The sequence below is a fragment of the Chiroxiphia lanceolata genome, chromosome 3 (assembly GCF_009829145.1).
Source record: "Chiroxiphia lanceolata isolate bChiLan1 chromosome 3, bChiLan1.pri, whole genome shotgun sequence".
Taxonomy (NCBI): Eukaryota; Metazoa; Chordata; class Aves; order Passeriformes; family Pipridae; genus Chiroxiphia; species Chiroxiphia lanceolata.
Window position 1 is genome coordinate 70,680,709 of NC_045639.1, and position 18,190 is coordinate 70,698,898.

The 18,190-nt window shown below is 40.7% G+C and overlaps 1 protein-coding gene across 1 annotated transcript; it reads right to left on the minus strand.

Annotated features, from left to right (window-relative positions):
* Positions 1 to 396: 396 nt before the first annotated feature.
* On the minus strand, positions 397 to 2,767 carry LOC116784050 (serine/arginine repetitive matrix protein 1-like). Its single transcript, XM_032682229.1, has 3 exons — positions 2,571 to 2,767; positions 1,159 to 1,486; positions 397 to 1,026 (listed from the first exon to the last, which is right to left on the minus strand). The coding sequence occupies exons 1-3, from the start codon at positions 2,723 to 2,725 to the stop codon at positions 397 to 399; spliced, it is 1,113 nt and encodes a 370-aa protein (XP_032538120.1). The 5' UTR covers positions 2,726 to 2,767.
* Positions 2,768 to 18,190: the final 15,423 nt, after the last annotated feature.

Genomic DNA, 18,190 nt, shown 5'->3' on the forward strand with positions numbered 1-18,190 from the left:
ACCGACCACCACCTGGCTACAACCTCCTTTCAGGGTGTTGTAGAGAGTGATAAGGTCGCCCCTGAGCCTTCTCTTCTCCAGGCTGAACATCCCCAGCTCCCTTAGCTGCTCCTCATAAGACCGGTGTTCCAGACTCTTCACCAGCTCCATTGCCCTTCTCTGGACTCGTTCCAGCAACTCAGTGCCCTCCCTGAATTGAGGGGCAACATCACCGAGCCTATGGGAAGGCACTGGGTGCCAATAAAGAACAGCGGAGGTATCTCTCCCCCTGAACAGCCGCAGAAGTGTTTTTAACGCAGAGAGCTGCCCTTTCGCCTTCTCTGCGAGAGCAGGCTCAGCGCTCCGCTCGCACAACTGGCGGGCGCTCCCAGCGCGCCCCTCGCCAACACCTCGAAATTAACCCGCACCTTCCAGGACCGCCACCGGGACAAGTTCGCGGGGAAGGGGAGGAGGGCGCTGCGGGGTCCCGTAAGGCAGGTGCCGGGCCACTCCCGCTCCCGCGCTGCGCCTAACGCGGGCTGACAGGCGCGCCCGCCCCGCCGCCCGAGCCCCCCCGCGAGCCCGCGCTGACATCACCGGGCAGGATTTAAATAGCTCCGCAGCCTCCTGCTTCCCGGATACAGCGCGCACCATTGGCCGCCGCCGCAGCCAATGGCGGCGCCGCGCCGCTCCCCTCCGCCAATGGCGGCGCCGCGGCCGGCGCGCCCCTCCCCTGTCGCTAAGGGAGGGAAATACAGCGCGGCGCGGCGGGCTGTCAGGTGCGCCGGGCAGCGCTGGGGTGCGCCGGGCGCGGGCATCAGCCGGGGGGCTGCTGGGGTGGAGGGTGGGCTCTCCTCCTTTACCCCCCCCCCCTTGTTTTTCGTCCCTGCTAGGCGAGCTCCCGTAGCCAGCCGCGTTACTCGGTGCGCGAAGAGTGTGGAAAGTGGCGGTTCTCCGCTTTGTTTTAATCGCTCCGGTGGCGGCGTCTCCGGGGCGGTGAAATACGGGACGAGCGGCCCCGCCGTGCTCCTTCCTCCTCGGGGAGAGCTGGAAAAGAGAGAGAGAGAGAGAGGGGAGCGCGATCGGTGGTGCCTCGTGGGCTGGCCGGGCTGCTGCCGGGGCTCGGCGGCCGCAGACGGTGGATTTGTGGGAAGCGGACGGGATGAGAAATAAACGCACCTGGCCAGCGGTGTTTAGGGGAGTGGGGGCCGGGTGCCCCTGCTGGCTGCCGGAGCCCTCGGACTCCGGACTCGGACCCGCCGAGCTGCAATGGACGCTGCCCGCCGCTGGCCGCAGAGCGGAGCATTCCCGCCGCCGCCGCCGCCGCCGAGGAGGGAGAGCTGCCCGCCCGGAGCCGGCCCGCAGCGCGCCCCTCGCCCGGAGAGGGACCGGGGGTTTCCTCTTCGGCATCGCTCCGGTGAACGTGGGCTGTGCCAACCGGGCGCCCACATAGGTTGCATGGCAGCCGCGGCGCGAGCGAATAGGTAAACGCCACTGTGTAGATGTGCTGTTCGGAAAGGAGGAAAAAAAAAATAAATTAAAAAATGCGAGGATGCGGATGTTGGGCCTGGCACAGGGGACTGGGCTGCACCGGGAGGTGGAATAGCCTCTTCTCCTGTGCCTCGCGCGGCGAGATGTAGCCTAACGAAAATGAAGTCCTTACGTAAGGCGGGCTGGCTGGATGGCTGGATACCTGCTGGGTCCTGCATCGCCAGCCGCTGCCCCGCCAGAATTACCTGGGTCTCTCCCTGCCATGCCGCAGCCTGTCACTGCAGGGCCTGTCCTAAAAGCAGACTTTCAGCCGCAAGAGCTCGTACATTTAAGAGCTGCGTAGCATCGTGGAACAAACATAAATCAATTGCATTCCAAACTCAGAAAATTTAACCCATTTCACTTGTTACCAAGCTTACAGGCTTGAAAGGAGAATGCATAAATCTACTTTGCTGTCAAGCCGTAATAGTGTTGCGTAAAACATTTCTGCTTGGTTACTGTTTATTGCTTCACACCCTCCAAATATTTCTGACTTGTTTCTTTCCCGTATCCACAATGTGTTAATACGTTGCCTGAATATCCTAAAGATGTCGGCCTGCATATTCGAAAGGCAAATGCATGTGCAAAAATTGTAGGCAAAACACAGAACAGGCTTGAGACATTTTTTTTTATTTAATATCAGTTTCTGGTTCTCCCTATATTTTAGAGCAGAGTGATGAACTTTATGCCTTGCTACTTTTCTTCCCCATTCCTCTTCAAATTAAGAATGCAGCTTAAGTCACAGTTTTGTTGCAGAGCTTTTTTTTTTTAATAAGATAAGAAATTCTTGTACGACATGAAACATTAATTATTGCAGGAGAAGCTGCAAATACTTACTGGAGAGACCTTGGTAAAAGTAAAAAAAAAATTAAAAGAATGTTTAATCTTTCCGTGAAACAAACCCACTGAGTTATCAGAAATCTGAGGTGCCTACCTGTCTGCATCTTTGTGATGCCATGAAGTTTGTGTCAAGGCTTCTTTTCCTTTAGGAAAGGTGAACCTCTAATAAGAAATCGTTCCTCCCGTTCTCCCCCGTGTTTCTGTTTCCTCCTTCTCCTTACCTGTTATTCCTCTCAGTAAAGGATGAGGACTGTGAAGCCTTGTTTTCCCTTCTGTTGTTGCAGAACTCCATGGATGTATTGGAAGTAAGCGCCGGGAGCATTTGGTGATGTTTGGGGGAGGAAGGCACAAGCCACCAAGGCCCTATTCCCTCCATCTTGAGCCTTCCATGGTGATATGCAGCAGCACAGGGAAGTATGAAGCACTGAGGGACAGAAGTCAGTGTTTAAACTTAACTTCGCTTCAGGGTAAATGACAACGCAAGTTTCAGATTAACGGAGGACCAGGGGTAGAATAGCAGAAGTACTTAAGGTGCCTCTTTTAAAAGTTCTGTTTTGCATATCTAAAGATTAGGGAAATGTTTAGAAAAGTGATTATACACATGTGCTTATGTTTACTGTCCTAACAGGAGATGATGATCGGCATTATCTTAAATGCTAGATATGTCTTGGATGCATCTGTGTCACCTCATTGATTTCAGGGGAACTGTATTGATTTAAGTTAGTGAAGGCACTAACCCAACTAAGTTTTAAATAATTAGAATAGTATTTTCCCTCTTTTTCAGTCATATTTGCCCTTCATGTTACTTGTGTTTCATAATCCTCCTAGCTCTCCATTTTGTCATTACAAGACCAGCATCTCTACTGTAGGAAAAAAAAAAAAAAAGAGAGAGAGGACACCCCCCCCACCTCCCTCCCAAAGATAGTCTTTTAACTATCTGCTCTTTATATTAATGTTTAAATAAATTTAGGACACCAATGAACCGGTTTTTTTAATAGGCCAATTTACTTTCAGTTTCTTACACAGTTATTTTTTAGAGCCAGAAGCTCTCAGGAAGAGAATGTGTTCAATGCACCAGAACCCTTTAGGGTTTTGCTAAAAGACATGATATCATGAGTACCATCTCCACTTCTGTTATTCTTCTTATATAGTAGCAACAAGATTGAATCACCATTTTTAGCTATTCTTCAGCAGAACTCATAATCTATCAATGTGTCAGCTCAACAGCAGTTTTCTCTTCGCACTAATGTGAACCAGAAGGTCCAGCTATCACTGATTTTGACAATTTTATTTTATCTGAGATTGCATGTATTGCAGAAGTTTGAAGCAAATGAATTATAGGACCTATTATATTTTCCTAAAGATGTACAGAACGTAAAATATGTCATCTAAAACACCTCGAACTAATTTGTATCAGATAACATTCCTATGTTAGGTGTTTCATAAGCCTTACGCTATAAGCACTATTAAATATTTGTGTGATAAATAACAAGTATAAGATCAAATGTGGGTTCCGTATTTTTTTTAATGCCTCAGAGTGCCCTCTGTGTTGTTACATAATGCATCATAAAGAAATACGTGCCTTCATTCTCTTAAAATCACTCCAGCATGGATAGTACTAAGCTTTCCTTCCAGTCCTCGTTATGCAAGTCCTCGCTACTGCTAATAGCTGTCAGCTCTGCATGGTTACTTAAAAAACAAGGTAACTGCAGACTTTTTGTGAAACTCCTTGCATTTCTGGAATTTACAGTGAGTTGATTCCAGGTGCGTTGCTCCTTTTCCCAGCTTTAAATTCAATTATTATGAACAAGCAGATTTTCCCCCATCAGAAGAAAGTCCCACTCATTCCAGTATATCACATGGCAGTCTGGTTTTTTGTTTAGGTGCGTCTATAAGCATTTTATATTATGAGTATCTGAATGCACTTCAGTGTCAAAACACAGTGGAATAGACCAGAATGCAGTAATATTTTGAATGTCTGTTGGAAAATGCAGGCATATAAGTAAGTACTGAAAGAATACGTAGCACAGTAAAAAATCCATGACCAGTCTAGCAAAGCTATTAGGTAACAAAAAAAATCCATATAGGCATTAAGTACTATTATTTAAACTAAAATCTCTGTTATAAGCAGCATTCAAGTGAAATTGATGAGACATCTATATAGAACAGAAAGAATCCTTTTTTTACAGCCATGGTGCAACCTTCTCTATTTCTTTACTTAGGAAACAGAATTTTACTTGTCTTTTTGTAAAGCCGTAAAATTAACGGCAAGCTCTTCAGAGAATTAGGAACACTGCCTGACTTGTGAAATTTTTTTTTTCCTCTGTGAAACACAGAGATCATTGGTGGCAAAAAATCAGGAGAAACCTGTCTGGATTTTCATGTAGATCTTTTTGAGTGCCCCGTCCTTTAAGAAGGCCTCGGTTTTAAAGGTATTGAAAAGGAAATATCTCAAAATTTGTCATCCTGACTATATATAGAAAAATTTTACTCTCCATTATACGAGTAGAAGCATACAAGTAGTAACTCAGTGATGTGTCACCAGGAAAGGAGGGTTGGTTTCATATTCCATTGATAGATCTATTAGTTTAACAATCGTCTATTAGTTTAACAATCCTCTATTGCATTTCTAAATTTTTTTAATCTTTTTGTTGCTCTCATAAATTTGAGGTACTACCTTATTTGTTTATTTCCATTTTCTTACTTGTAATAATTTTGAAAGGTTCAACTATATTCTGTTCAGATTTTGTTATGACACATGGAAGATATTTTTTTTTAATTCCTTTGGCAAGCAGTGGGTTGGTGGGAGGAGGTCTACACTGTAACACAGTATACCTACCAAATTGTTCTCCGGATATAATAAGAAAGAGCAGAATTACAGAAACAAGTAATTTGTCGCCGATATTCATGCAGTGCTGGTATTTTATTTTAAGCTGGATTCATCAAACACAATAAGGAGTAATTTTTGTCTGATATGAAGTTCCCATCTAAGGAGACTAAGTGGTTTAAGTTTAAACTGTGGTTTGAAAATACGGGGAAACGTTACTGGGCAGTTGAGGGTTTGATTCAGTAGCCAAAGAGGACGCAAGGAAGTAAATTGGAGAATGCTTTTTTTTTTGTACTGTTTGAAATATGTCAGGAAAACACATCACTAATACATTTCTGCGGAGCAGTTACTTTACCTACAAGATGGTTTTGCCTATGAAGCACAAGGATTTTACCACAAGCGTCTGAATTACGTAGGTTATAAAGGGTTCTGATGCTGTCAGAAAGCAAGCATGAAATGTTGATGTGTGAACCTCAGATATTTGAGCGACATTTACTGACCGCTTTTACAGTATTTTGTAAGTTCGTAACATAGTTTTAGTCATAAAAATTTAGTGAAAATACATGAGGTGCACTAGTGTAATACTGATTAAAGGTTTTTTAGATGGGCCAATTACCATATTTAGTAAAGTAGAATAAAAATGAGATGGCCTGGGACTAAGATTACTTTAAAAGGGAGATTTTTAAAAAAATTAGTATTGGACTTATTCTTAGTTAGTATTAATTGCTATTTTTTTAATACAGTTTTCCCTTTTGTTAAGTTCCATCACTCTTTGTTCCGAAATGCTGTGTCCCGGCACCGAAAGGGGGAAATATAATGGCTACAATTAGCTTCTGTTTACTGGAGCAAAATGATTTTTTTCCAAACCTAAATACATGCATTAATTTGCTAGACTTCCAGCTATTTTTACGTGTGGTATTTCTGAGAAATAGGTACCGATGTCCATTTTAATGCAGCTTACTATAGTATAGCAGCCGAAATCGAGCGTTTTTCTCTTTGGTAGTCAGATATACAGAATTGTTGGACTGTTTGCTTGTAAGTACCTTAAAGCTGAATCAGAAAAAAACATATTTTTGATACAAAAAGTTAGGCTTTCCAGTCTTTACTTACTTTTGAGTTTTCTAGGTAAATGCTGCATAGACTGATTATCAGAAAAATCGAGGCTTACATAATCAAGCCATTCATTTTTCTACTGCCTCCCTTCCCCCACTTAGCTTTCATTTTACTAAGAAAAATGAAAAATTTTGAGAAGAAACTTACTATGACATACTGATTATATACACATTTTCATGGGACTGCATAGCTAAGCTATTTGTATGTATTTAGTAAAAGAAAGCATCAGGCAAAGTATTAAAACCTTGAGCTGGCTAAACTTTAAAATTATAGTAATTAAATACAGCATTATCTAATATGCCGTACCTAGCTGTGTGGCAACGAGTCTTTTTTCTTTGCATGGGGAATTAGAGTACTTCTATGTTGTCTTTATTCAGAATAAGAAAAATAAGAACGTCGTACCCCATTTTTTTTATTCGTCGTAAAGCTGATGTTCTTTCCTAAGGGAGTTGGTTCAATACCCGACTTTCAGAGGATGAGTAGTGATTGTTATTGACAAAATGTATATCAAATGAATCAAAACTCTGTCCTGCTAGATAATTACAAATTGAATTAACTAAAAGGAATAATATTAAAATTTTATCTAAATATGTTAACATGAGCTCTTACCCATAGGTGGCAGTCATCTTTCACAGTAGCAGGGATGCCAAACTTTTGGTTCGTGGTATTCATACTTATGCTGAAATAATTTCGATGAGGTATGCGTATGTGCATGTACATGAGCATATACATTTCTGTATGTTGGGAGAGGGGGAAGGAGGTAAAAATAACTGTAAAATTAATTAGTAATTGGGAGGAATCTGAATTGCTATATGTAAGCAATAAGATAAGGAATTATCATGTTCTGGAAAAAGGGTCCAGGTATTTAAAACCACAAAACATATTTTTTTTACTGTCCATTGCTGACGCTCATCTAAATTAAGTAGTGATAAATCAGAAATGAGCCAGTAGCCCTACAAATTGAACAGGAAGACTAGTATCTTGCCAGCCTGAGAGAACATGACCCTGTATCATGCCTGATCCTCCAAACTACATTTCTGTTTCGTCGCCCATTATATGTAAATTGCAGAACGGCCACAGTGATGATGGTGCCCTGAAAATCCCAGCAATAAACTCCCTTAAACATTGAGCAAATATAGGAAAGGTACTCTGATTGCAGGTGTCCTTTCAGCCATGGAGAGCAAGCAAAACCTGCAGGCTGCTGTGCTGTTCTCTGTCTCTTTGCAGAGCTGCCACTGACACCCGTGGCAGCATGGTGCAAGGGGAGGACGCTGCCTGCCGGAGCAGCTCGGTTTTGCCCTCAGCTTTTTGAGGGATTTATGTGGTTTATGGGGATTTCCTTTTGCAATACTGCTAAGGAGGCACTTGGGGCCCCACCAAAACCGAAGGGGATAGAAGGAGCTAATAAGGCCAAGTCATCTCAGTCTAAAACAAACAGAACTTGTGAAACTACACATTTCATAGTGAGACGATAACATTCTTCTAAGAAAAGAACACCGAAACCTGGAATTCAGGGGTAGGTGAAGTCATATTCTTTTTTCTATTACAGCTACACTGGGACTCTTTTCAGTTAATATTAATCTAATATTGTGTCAAGGTAGGCCACTCTACACATTCAGCAGAGGTCAGGAACTAGCATTTTACAAAATGGAAAATTTGAAAAATAGACAATTATGTGTTGCTACTACAGTGTTTCACTGTGATGCAAGATTAAGGGCTCAGAATTGAGCAGAATGGTGCAGTATTATTAAAACAGAAGGACTAATTCTCCTTATGCAAGAGCTACAGCAACACACATCATTGTATAAGCCAAAGCAGGCTGTATGATTTCATAGCCAAACAGGGTATTTCCACAGACAGGCAATCACAACGTGACTAATTAGATACTTGCATATGCATGGCCCCATTTGTTCCCCAACTGTAATAATTAGGAGGATTGCACTCCGCATTAGTTTACACTCTTGTGTAACACTATTGAATATAAGATAGCGGGTGGTGATAAACTGGCTGGTGACAAATGTGTAAATCTGATACATGTTTTGAAAATCAGAGCTTTCATAGTCTGCTCTGTCCTTGACTTGGGCAGGGCTGGAGAAGACCTCCTCTGCTGTTTGGGCCTGATCCTCTCTGTCACGGGCAGCCATGTTATACTCTTCAACTTAACATGCAGAGACACCAGACTCCATCTTGAAGCTACCCCTATCATCAGCTGATTTTATGTTCCTCTGCATGGTTAAAGATTTCAGATAATGTGTATCATGATCAGCTGAAACTCTCACATTCTACAAGGTCTTTGACTTCAGTTTAAAGGGTATTTCTCTCTCCTGGCATAAAGTCCATTCCAGTCTGTCTCCCCTTGAGCTTTCATAGGTTACTGCCAAAACCTGCTCAGTCTCAGTTCAGCCAACCCAGCTGTGCCATACCTGTCATAGAGAACAGTGTTTTTCCCTGCTGTTCTTCTAGCCTTTCTTTGCACCTTCATTTCCAATAAATCTCTTTTAATCTGCAGGATTAGAAGCAGGCACACTGCTCCAGATGAGGTGTTGCTAGGGTCTTTCATGGTGGCATTAATACCTTTCTATTCCTGCTAGATACACAACAACTAATATTTTTATTTTTATTTATTTATTTTTGTATTAGAGCTACCTGCTGTCAATATCTCAAAAGCCTTGAGGACTGACTGAAACACCCAACTTACCCTTTTTTTATGGGTGCTGATAGCAGAAGTTCTTCATTCCTAGTTTATGACCTTGACCTTTGCACTATCATAAAGGTATTACATTACAAGGGTGTCAAAAGACTTTTTTATAAAAGGGTGTAATCAATTTCATCCAAGCCACGGGCTTCCTCTGAATTTCCTGGCATGTCCAGATTTGTTCGGGAACCTCTGTGCCTTGCACGACTATGGACGTGAGCTGGCACACGCACATGATACGGTGCAGGGCGTTACAGGTGAGCTAGCTTAGCTCACGAAAGAGTTGTCTCTAGTATTAGGTTACCTCAGGCACATCACAGGGTATTATTTCAGGTAAGCCTTCCGAAAGCCGTACAGTACTTCTGACTCAATGTTCTGCACTAGCTTTGTTTGACAGCTCTGGGAGCAAGAAACCAAATTCTGAAACATTTTTACAGGATCAACAGAGGATATGGACTTAGTGTCACATTATACTGTTTCTATTGATCTTGTAGGTTAATTTTCAGTTTACAGGTGATGCCCATGAAATTGAAGGGGGAACGGGATGTACAAGAGTTGTATGATACTCTTGAATAACATCTAAAAGTAGGAAAATTTATTTTTTTCTTAAAAGAAGAATCTACAGGATTTCAGTTGTTCTGCTCTGCTTCTGGAATTTAAGTAACATTATTATTGTCTTTAATTAAACAAAAAAAAATCTGTTTGGTGTTTTTTTTGTTGTTGATTTTGGCATTAGTCCAATAGGACTTTCATGCCCTTTGTTATACAGTATCCCACCCCCACTTCATTCAAGCAGTACCCCAAATTTGTGCCCTCAGATGATCATTCCTAGGTTAAGGTAGTCAGTGAAAATAATTAGTAAGATCTGAGATAATTCTTTAAGGAAGTCCACTATGAATTTTTCTCTAGTTTGAGACTTTCCCTTCAAAATGACTTTGCAAGCTCTTATTCATATTAAGAGTTAATTTAGCAATTGCTGTCTTCCTTAGTTTATTTTTTTTTCAAGTAGCATATTAACAAATGTTTTCCTGAAATTCAGATTAGGTCAACCCATTTCCTTGATGTAGAAAAGTAAGGTTTGGTGGTTTTTTTTGTAAATGTCTGACTAGTGTGCCATAATCCATTCTTAGGGAAGCTTAGTAGTGTTTTTCTTACTTTCTATTTATCCAATTTTATCCCATGCTTCCTCCCATCCAAGTTCTTGATGGACAGTCCCAATTTTTCATCCTTTTAAACTCTGATTACTTCTAAAATCCTATTTGAGGTGACTACTCTTCTGCTTGGATTCAAGGACCAAGTTTTCCCACCCAGAAATTAAGAAAGTCAGAACAAAACTCAAAGATTTTTGCCATTTTACCTCCATCTAAAGGATTTGTGGAGAAGCTCACTCACAGAGATGGTGATGAAACATGGATATTCTTGGAGTCTTTAGCATGTAGCTGAGAAGACCACAGACATAAGAGCGTCTAAATCCTGCAATTTACTGCTCCAAGATTTTCATACTTCCTTCTAGTCCAGCCAAGGACTGATCATATCCTGTAGGTTCTGTAAAGTCTTAAAAAGAGTGTGAACATAGCTAAACAACCTGGTTAAGGTTGCTACAAGTTAAAAAGCATCCTTTAAAAACCTGAAATTATATCCAAATGAAGAAATCAGAAAAGAATATCCATCTGGCGGATTATATATGTAAACCACTATCAACTGCATAAAAAATTTAGTTTGTGGGAAAACTCACTGGCTCAAGTTACTAATTTTTAGCAATGGTTCTAGAGAAAGGTACAGTTAAGTACAGACTATTAGACCTGATAACCAAGCCAGGCGAACTAGTTAAAGAAAAAAGTTAGTGACCAAATGGGTAAGTAAGGGTGACATTGGGGAAAAAACAGGCAGCTTTTGCAAAGGGAAGCGATGCCTCATGAGTCCCTCTGTATGGAGAGGGGAGATCTTGTCGACACACTTAGCAGGAATTAAAAAAAGACATTTGACATATTTTATCGGAGGCTCTCGAAGGAGTTAAGCTGCATGGGCAAAGAGGCAGCTTCTCACATGGGCAAACATCACATGAAAAGAGAGGAAGCAAAGGTCAGAAATGAACGTGATGAGAGTCAAATAGCAGAGCACCTCCACCAGCACTGTACAGCATGCTCAGAAATGTTCTGTGAAGGGGCATGAATAAAAGTTGCAGAGATTACTGTGAACATGAAGACAGGATGAAGGAAGACACTGTGAAGCTGAGTAACTGAGCAACAAAACAGCAGATGAACCTCAGTGTAGATAACTTCCCTGTGATGCACAGGGAGGAATGGCTGGGTCTCAGCTGGCTGCTACCCCTCTGGAGCAGTGTTGTGAGGTTCTAATAAATGCTTCCCTGAAAACATCAATGCACTGCTTGGCAGTGTTCAAAAAGCAAGCAAAACATTAGGAATTACAAAGAAAGGGACAGAGAACAAAATTTTAAAAAACCCTATTATTATGATGCTGTGTAAAACTTTTCTACCACTTTCCAAGTCTTGCACGTGTTTCTTTGGCCTGGCTACCTTTAGCATAAATGCATGGCAACACGTGTGTTTAAAAAACATTGCAAAATCAAAGCTAGAAAGCCAATATCAGACAAAAAAACCCAAAAAATCCCACTGTAGTAAAGGAAAACAACAGTTTGCTTCACAGGTTTCTCCTCCACCTTCAGAAAAGCCAAAAGGAAAAGAAACAGCATAAGAGGATAGCCATGGCACTGCTGGAAACACGCTAAGGGGTGATGAAGGTGAGTACATAGAGTACTTTGACTCTCATTTGCACCTCTCTTCCCCTCTTTTATCCGTGTAGATCAAATGTATTAATAATAGTAAAGAAGTTGTTCAGTGCCATGCTGAAAATTATTGATAAGCAAGAGAGAGCATTGTGGCCAGTTGTAACACTAAAGCACACAAAACACGGGGCAAAAGAGACTTGATAGCAGACTCTGTTGACATGATTTCCTAGATGAGGCAACTGGGAATAACTCAGAGATCAAGATTATTTAATATTTTCATTAATGACCCTGTGCCAACAACACAACCCATGTATCCACTGTACTGATGAAATCTGCTAACAAGGCAAGAGCAGGGAGCTGCTGCTGATACACAAGAGGACTAGGCTGTTGCAGTGGAAGTGAATGACTGTGTCCCGTGCATTAATAAAGGAAGTAAAAATGTAATTAAATCCATGTCTGCACACTAAGGAACTAGTAGGAGTTTCAACTGCAGACGGGAGCTTAGAAGTTAAATATGAGGGTCCGCAAAGGTTCTGAACTGACCCAGTGGGACACTGGAGGGATGCAGCTGGGAAAGAAGCAAACGCCTGTGTAGGTTATAGCAAATGCGTATGTGGGACTTCTAGTATCTGGTTTCCTGACTAAATCGCATCTGCGATATCATTTGTGATTCAGATCACTTGTGCTCAGAAAATGTGAAACGCGATCACATGCAGAAGGCTATTCAGGACAACGTGGAGCTTGTCTTGCAAGAACTGGTTAAAAAGCGTTGCATCCATTAACCAAAGATGGACAGGAAGGGCATCATATTTTCAGAGGGCTTTTATTCTCAGACTTCCACAGCCTTGCCTGTCCCTGCTGCTCAGGTACACTTGGAAAACTGAAGGCAAGGAGGAAGCAGGGCTGGATCCACTTAGCAGCTCTTCTGCAAGGCACGGAGGGTGATTGCAGGAACTGATGTTCAGCCAACAGGTTTGCCATGTACATGATGGATGCTAACACTTTTCACTGCTGTAAGGTGGCAGCAAATATTTTTAAGCACGGTAATCAATTTTGTTCTCTAGCATCTAATTGAACATCAGTAAATATGTTATTAAGATTCTTGACAGTGTGCTCTTTTGCAATCAAGGCCAAGATGTAGCCAGATACTCATCTTAATCTCTCCAGACACATTTCTAATGAATTTTTACAGTGCCTAGAGGAAAGGTCCCTGGTCTGAAGTGGGACACCTGGATGATAAAAGCAAATTATAATTAAAAATACATTGTGTTTATGATGTCAGGGTATCATCTAAAGACAGTGGTAAAACCTTGTATAGGCTACTGCTAGAATCCTATTAATAAAATTGCTTACTTGAAATCACTCCCAGGATGTAAGATAGGACATTCCTTTGTTGACAGTGCTTTCTCTTGAATATTTATATTTATGGTCTATCAAGGCACCACCCAATACTGAAAGAAGCAGTATTTTGAAACAACTCCATTGTACTGCAATGTTTTCATTATCACTCTGTCTATGAAGGTATGGATAAACATCCTTTCTGCTTACCAGAAATATGGGACAAGATTGAGGCTCTATACCCACTGCAAAGCATAAGTAGAGAGGGAAGCTATATCTGCTTAGGATTAGTATATACTGTCTCCTTGACTACTCAGTCCTCTATTTCTTTGAGTAATCAGTCCAAACTTCTACAATGGCAACTTTTTGATCTTTGTTTTCTGCTAGGCTGGAGGAACTTTTTTACTCTGATTTTTTGGAATAAAATTTACAAATTTTACTCAGAAGGTCTGCTGAGTTCTACCATATATGAAAGCCAACCACTGCAGTGTATGCTACAGAAATAGATTCTAGTTCTTTTTTAAATTCACATTTCTAGTCAACCTAATTTTACTGCAAAATAATTTTGTTTTCCTTTGACCCCTAGATTTTCTTATTATTTTTGAACCATTGAGAGAGGAAGGATAGAATCCTGGCCTCACTGCAGTACTGGAAAATGTGCAGAGAACTACACTGAGATGAAGGCTAAGGGTGTTCAGAGCTCAAAAAAAAGCTGTCTGGATAGTGTAGTTTTCTTTGAGCAGTCTTCTCAACATTTTAGTTACAAAAACTACAGAACAAATCTAGAAAAAAATAAAAATCCATTTATCACCTTGTGCAGTATCCACAAAAGGTTTGAGTAATAATAATACAGAGTGAACGATGAATTTTAGTGGCCTACCTTTTTTTCTTTTTCAATTCTATACTTTTTATCATTGTTAGTTGACTCTTAAGTCTGTGAAGGCATAGGTATGTTTTAGTTTGGGTGGGGCTGTGGCATCACTTCTGGGAAAAAAAAAGGTGCAACAGTTATGCAGAGAATTATCTAATATTTCACAAACTCCAAATAGCTCCTGAATGGCAGACCTGAAGTAGAAGACATAAAAGTTGCCTGCATTAAGGTATTATCAGGAAAGCCTGAAGTGACATAGGATGGAGTAATTTCTAGCAAATCATTATTATCAGATACAAAGTAAATTTTCCATTAATTAATTACTACAATCTTTGGACATTCATCCTTGATGTGTAGATTATTTTACCTTTTTTTAAGGAGATAGCAGAATATGAAATCTTTATTATTGTAATAACATGGCAAAAAATAAAAGGCAATAACATGGCAAAAATAACATGGCAAAAAAACCCCACAACTGCAATCAAGGTGGTAAAAGGGCAAGTCTATCCAAGCAGGGAAGAGAACATCTTCTGTGCCATAAATGCAGGCAGAGGTCAAATGCATAAAAGCAGTTGTTGAATTAAAGCATATGGGCCTCCTAGCAAACTGGGATTCCCGTGGTGCCTACCTATCACAAATCACAGAACTGGTCATGTCAGAAAGGACCTTAAAGAGTATCTAGTTCCAGCCTCCCTAGGTTCCAGCCTATGCCACTGTCCTTTTCCTTCCCAGAGGGCTCTCTCAGAAGTTGTCTGCTGTCACCAAGCAAGGCAGCAGCAGAGCGGGACTCTTGTCCCCTTACCCCTGTTCCACCATTGAGTTCCTGGCCCTTTTGCCCAGGTGAAGGTGGGTGAGCACAACACAGCTCAACTTCAAACCAGGTGCACTGCAAGCTGCAAGAAAAACACTTCTGATGTCCCTGTTCTGTCAGGAAGCCTAATGAAAATCCCACTTCCAACTGTAAAATTTGGAGGCCTGATTTGAAGGGTGCCACTTTTCAACCCTGGGCCATGGCCATAGAGATAAAAGTAGAGAGTGGCAGAATAAAGTAATCTTTGGGATGTGTGGCATCATTATATTCAGACACTGTGTAAGCCTGGTACAATAGCTGCTACTATATCTTGTTAGAACTTGAACTATACCTTTTTTAGGGCAGAGAAACATTTTCAAAATTGCCTGGACATCATAGCATTTTTTAAAAGCATAATTTTCAGCTTTACCATTGCCTACTTTTTGGTCAAGTCAGGAGTTCACTTTCCCCTCATCTATTTGACTGTGTCAGAGGGATATCTGTATTTGCCTGCTACTGTGAAATGCTGGAGGTTCCTGCAATTTTTGTAGTTTCAGATTGTGGTTTATCTTGCCAAAATATCTGGGTATGGGGATGAATACAAAAGTATCTTGTTCGTCATATTTGCCTTCTGCTCAGGGAATACAAGGAGGCTTTCACTGAGTGCAGAACATACTTTATTATTGGTTTTGCATGTAGTACAAGTCTTTGTTTTGCTGAATTCTCAGAACTTCTGAAGAAAAAAAAGAAATGTTGCCACATAAATGTCTTTCCAGAAAACAAGCAAACAAACCAAAGAGCCAAGATCTCCATCGTGGCGCCGCTCAGCTGACATTAACCACTTTGCACGAGAAGGGAGCATAGCCTGGCTCTACTGTAGCTGTATTATTGGAGATGAAAAGCAAAGGCAAGATGTCCTCCAACCAGGGTTTTGTCAGAAAAGGATGTCTGCTTTCTATACAGACGCTAGCAGTGCCTGAGGGATGGGACAAGTTTTATTTCCTGGTGACACGTATGAAACACCCTTTAGGTGCAAGAAAATAGGGCAAGTTTGGAAGAAAGAATAGTAAGAGTAAAGCAGGGAGTATTAACTACAAACGAAGGGGACAGTCCTTAAGAGGATAATTTTCTCCTTTTAAATCTGGTGCCCGTATTAAAATTTCTCCCAGCAGCATGTGCATGACTGATACTTATTCAGCTGATAGCGCAAAGCAACAGTGACCCTGGCACCAATGCCGAGGCAATATTTACAAAAGGATGAACTATTTTCGAACAATGTCTCCAATGTACTAAGCACAAACAAGCTTTTCTTCAACATCAGGCATGCATGTTGTCTCGTTCCAACGATTTTGTTCATGTACAAATGTATTCATTGTGGACAATGCAAGGAAAATGTCATTCTCTATTTATATCCCAGTTTCCCTTTGTCCTCTTTACAGTATCTTGAGGCAGCGATGCAGAGCAGAGTCTTGTTCTAAACTCCTGCTATTTTCCTCCCCATCTTCTTCCAAAGCACTCACAGTTGCAGAGCCGCAGCGAGTTAAAAGGCTCCCTACAGCAGATTTTTTTTTTGAGACACAAAGATCGGTCTCTCTCCCTCTGCTTCCCAACAGAGAAGATCTAAGTCCTGCCTCTTGCTCCATCACTCAGAGCACATAATGGTCTTGGCAGCGGAGGATGTAGTGGTAGCAGCGTTTTGAGCCATGTAAGTGGATGCACCTGGCACAGCAGTGTGAATAGGCGATGTTAAGGCAATTCTCCCCCAGTAATATATGAAACCATCCACTTCATCAACAGCCCCTCTGTGATCAAGGCTGCCTTTTTGTTGACTTGGATAAATTCCCCAGTATGGTCAAAACAGAATAATGGAGGACTTTGAAAGAAGGGCCCTTGCACAGAAAATAATTAATTTAGCAGTAGAGGAGCAGGGAGAAAGATTTAGTGACACTTGAAAACAAAAAAACAAACCCCCAAGTCCTAGGACTAAACTAAAACCATGAGTGCAGGCTCACACTGTGTTTTCATCGTAAAACAAATCATCTGTCCTGAAAGCATAATTCTTGGACAGATTGGCCACCGTTTTGGGTAGGAATTAGGAACATTATTTTAAAGGACATTTCAGGGGAAAGCTATTTTGCCTTTCAAGTATTGTCTGATTTTCTCCAAGTTGGAAATGTCCACTGCTCTCAAGAGTGGCATTCCACGCTGATAAGCTTCAGTTTATTCGTAAACTGATAGGCATTGTTTTCCTACACTTAAACATATCTTTTAAAAAATCAATTTATAAAATTTCTTACAATTAAAATCACTCTAAATTGAAAGCTCAACCTTAAGTAGAGTTTTCCTTTAATAGATTTTTGCACTCCTTCCAATTGTGTGTGTACAGCAAAAATATTCATGCATGCCTCACATGCAACAGTGAAATGAATATAACACATTCCACATGTTCTAAGAAATTTAAAAACTTGCATTTCTGAAGGAAGAATATGTGACTGTTTTCCAGTGTGAGACTCCTGAGGCCTGTACACTCACTTGAATGGATCTCCCAGTAAAGAACATCCTTTATACACGGGATTCACATCCAATTCAAGTGTCAAACTATTCACTGGTGATTATACTATTTGTACAAAAGTAATTCATTTTTTTCCCCAGATAAAATATCTCAATCAGGTTGAAGCAATTTTGTTCTCTGAAAGAAAAGTTTGAGACTTAATGAATATTACTAAATGAAAAACTTTTAATCACATAATGCATTTTATATAAAGGTTATATATAACACCAAATAAATGAACTCTTTTTGTAGTTCATACTTCTAATAATGGATGATTTCGTATGCTTTAGCACATAAAAGATTAGATAGCTTTAAAATTAGAGCAGTCAAACTTTTAGCACAGCATGAGATGAAGATAAGGAGTATTCACTCACCGAAAACATCTTTTCTTCATCATCATCTTTCTCATCCTTAAGGAATTTTAAAATTCCAATTGAGCAATTCTTAGCAACTGGACAAAAATAACTTCTGTTAGCTGGAAAACATTTTAAGATCTTTCAACTTCAGGATATAAACTGCTGTGTGAAAGCATGCCTTATCGTTCCCATGAATTGAACTTTGACAAAGGATGGTAATTCTGACATTTATAGAGATGATTAAACCCCCTGAATGACTGAAAGCTAAGCATAACCCTCAAGATTAAATGAAGATTAAATGATCATCTATTATGGAGGTATGCAATATATATTATTTCAACAGTTAGCTGGCAGCAATCATTCATTCTCATTTTTCATTAGATTTTTAGAAAGTAGCATCTCCCAAAGTTAATATTGGCATCTCCAACTAAGGATAGTATTGAAATTCAAATAAGTTGGTTGTGATCTGATTTTTATTTTATTTTTTCAAAAATTTCTTACATTGCTTCATTATCATATTGAAATCATGCAAACAAATAACTGATTAATCC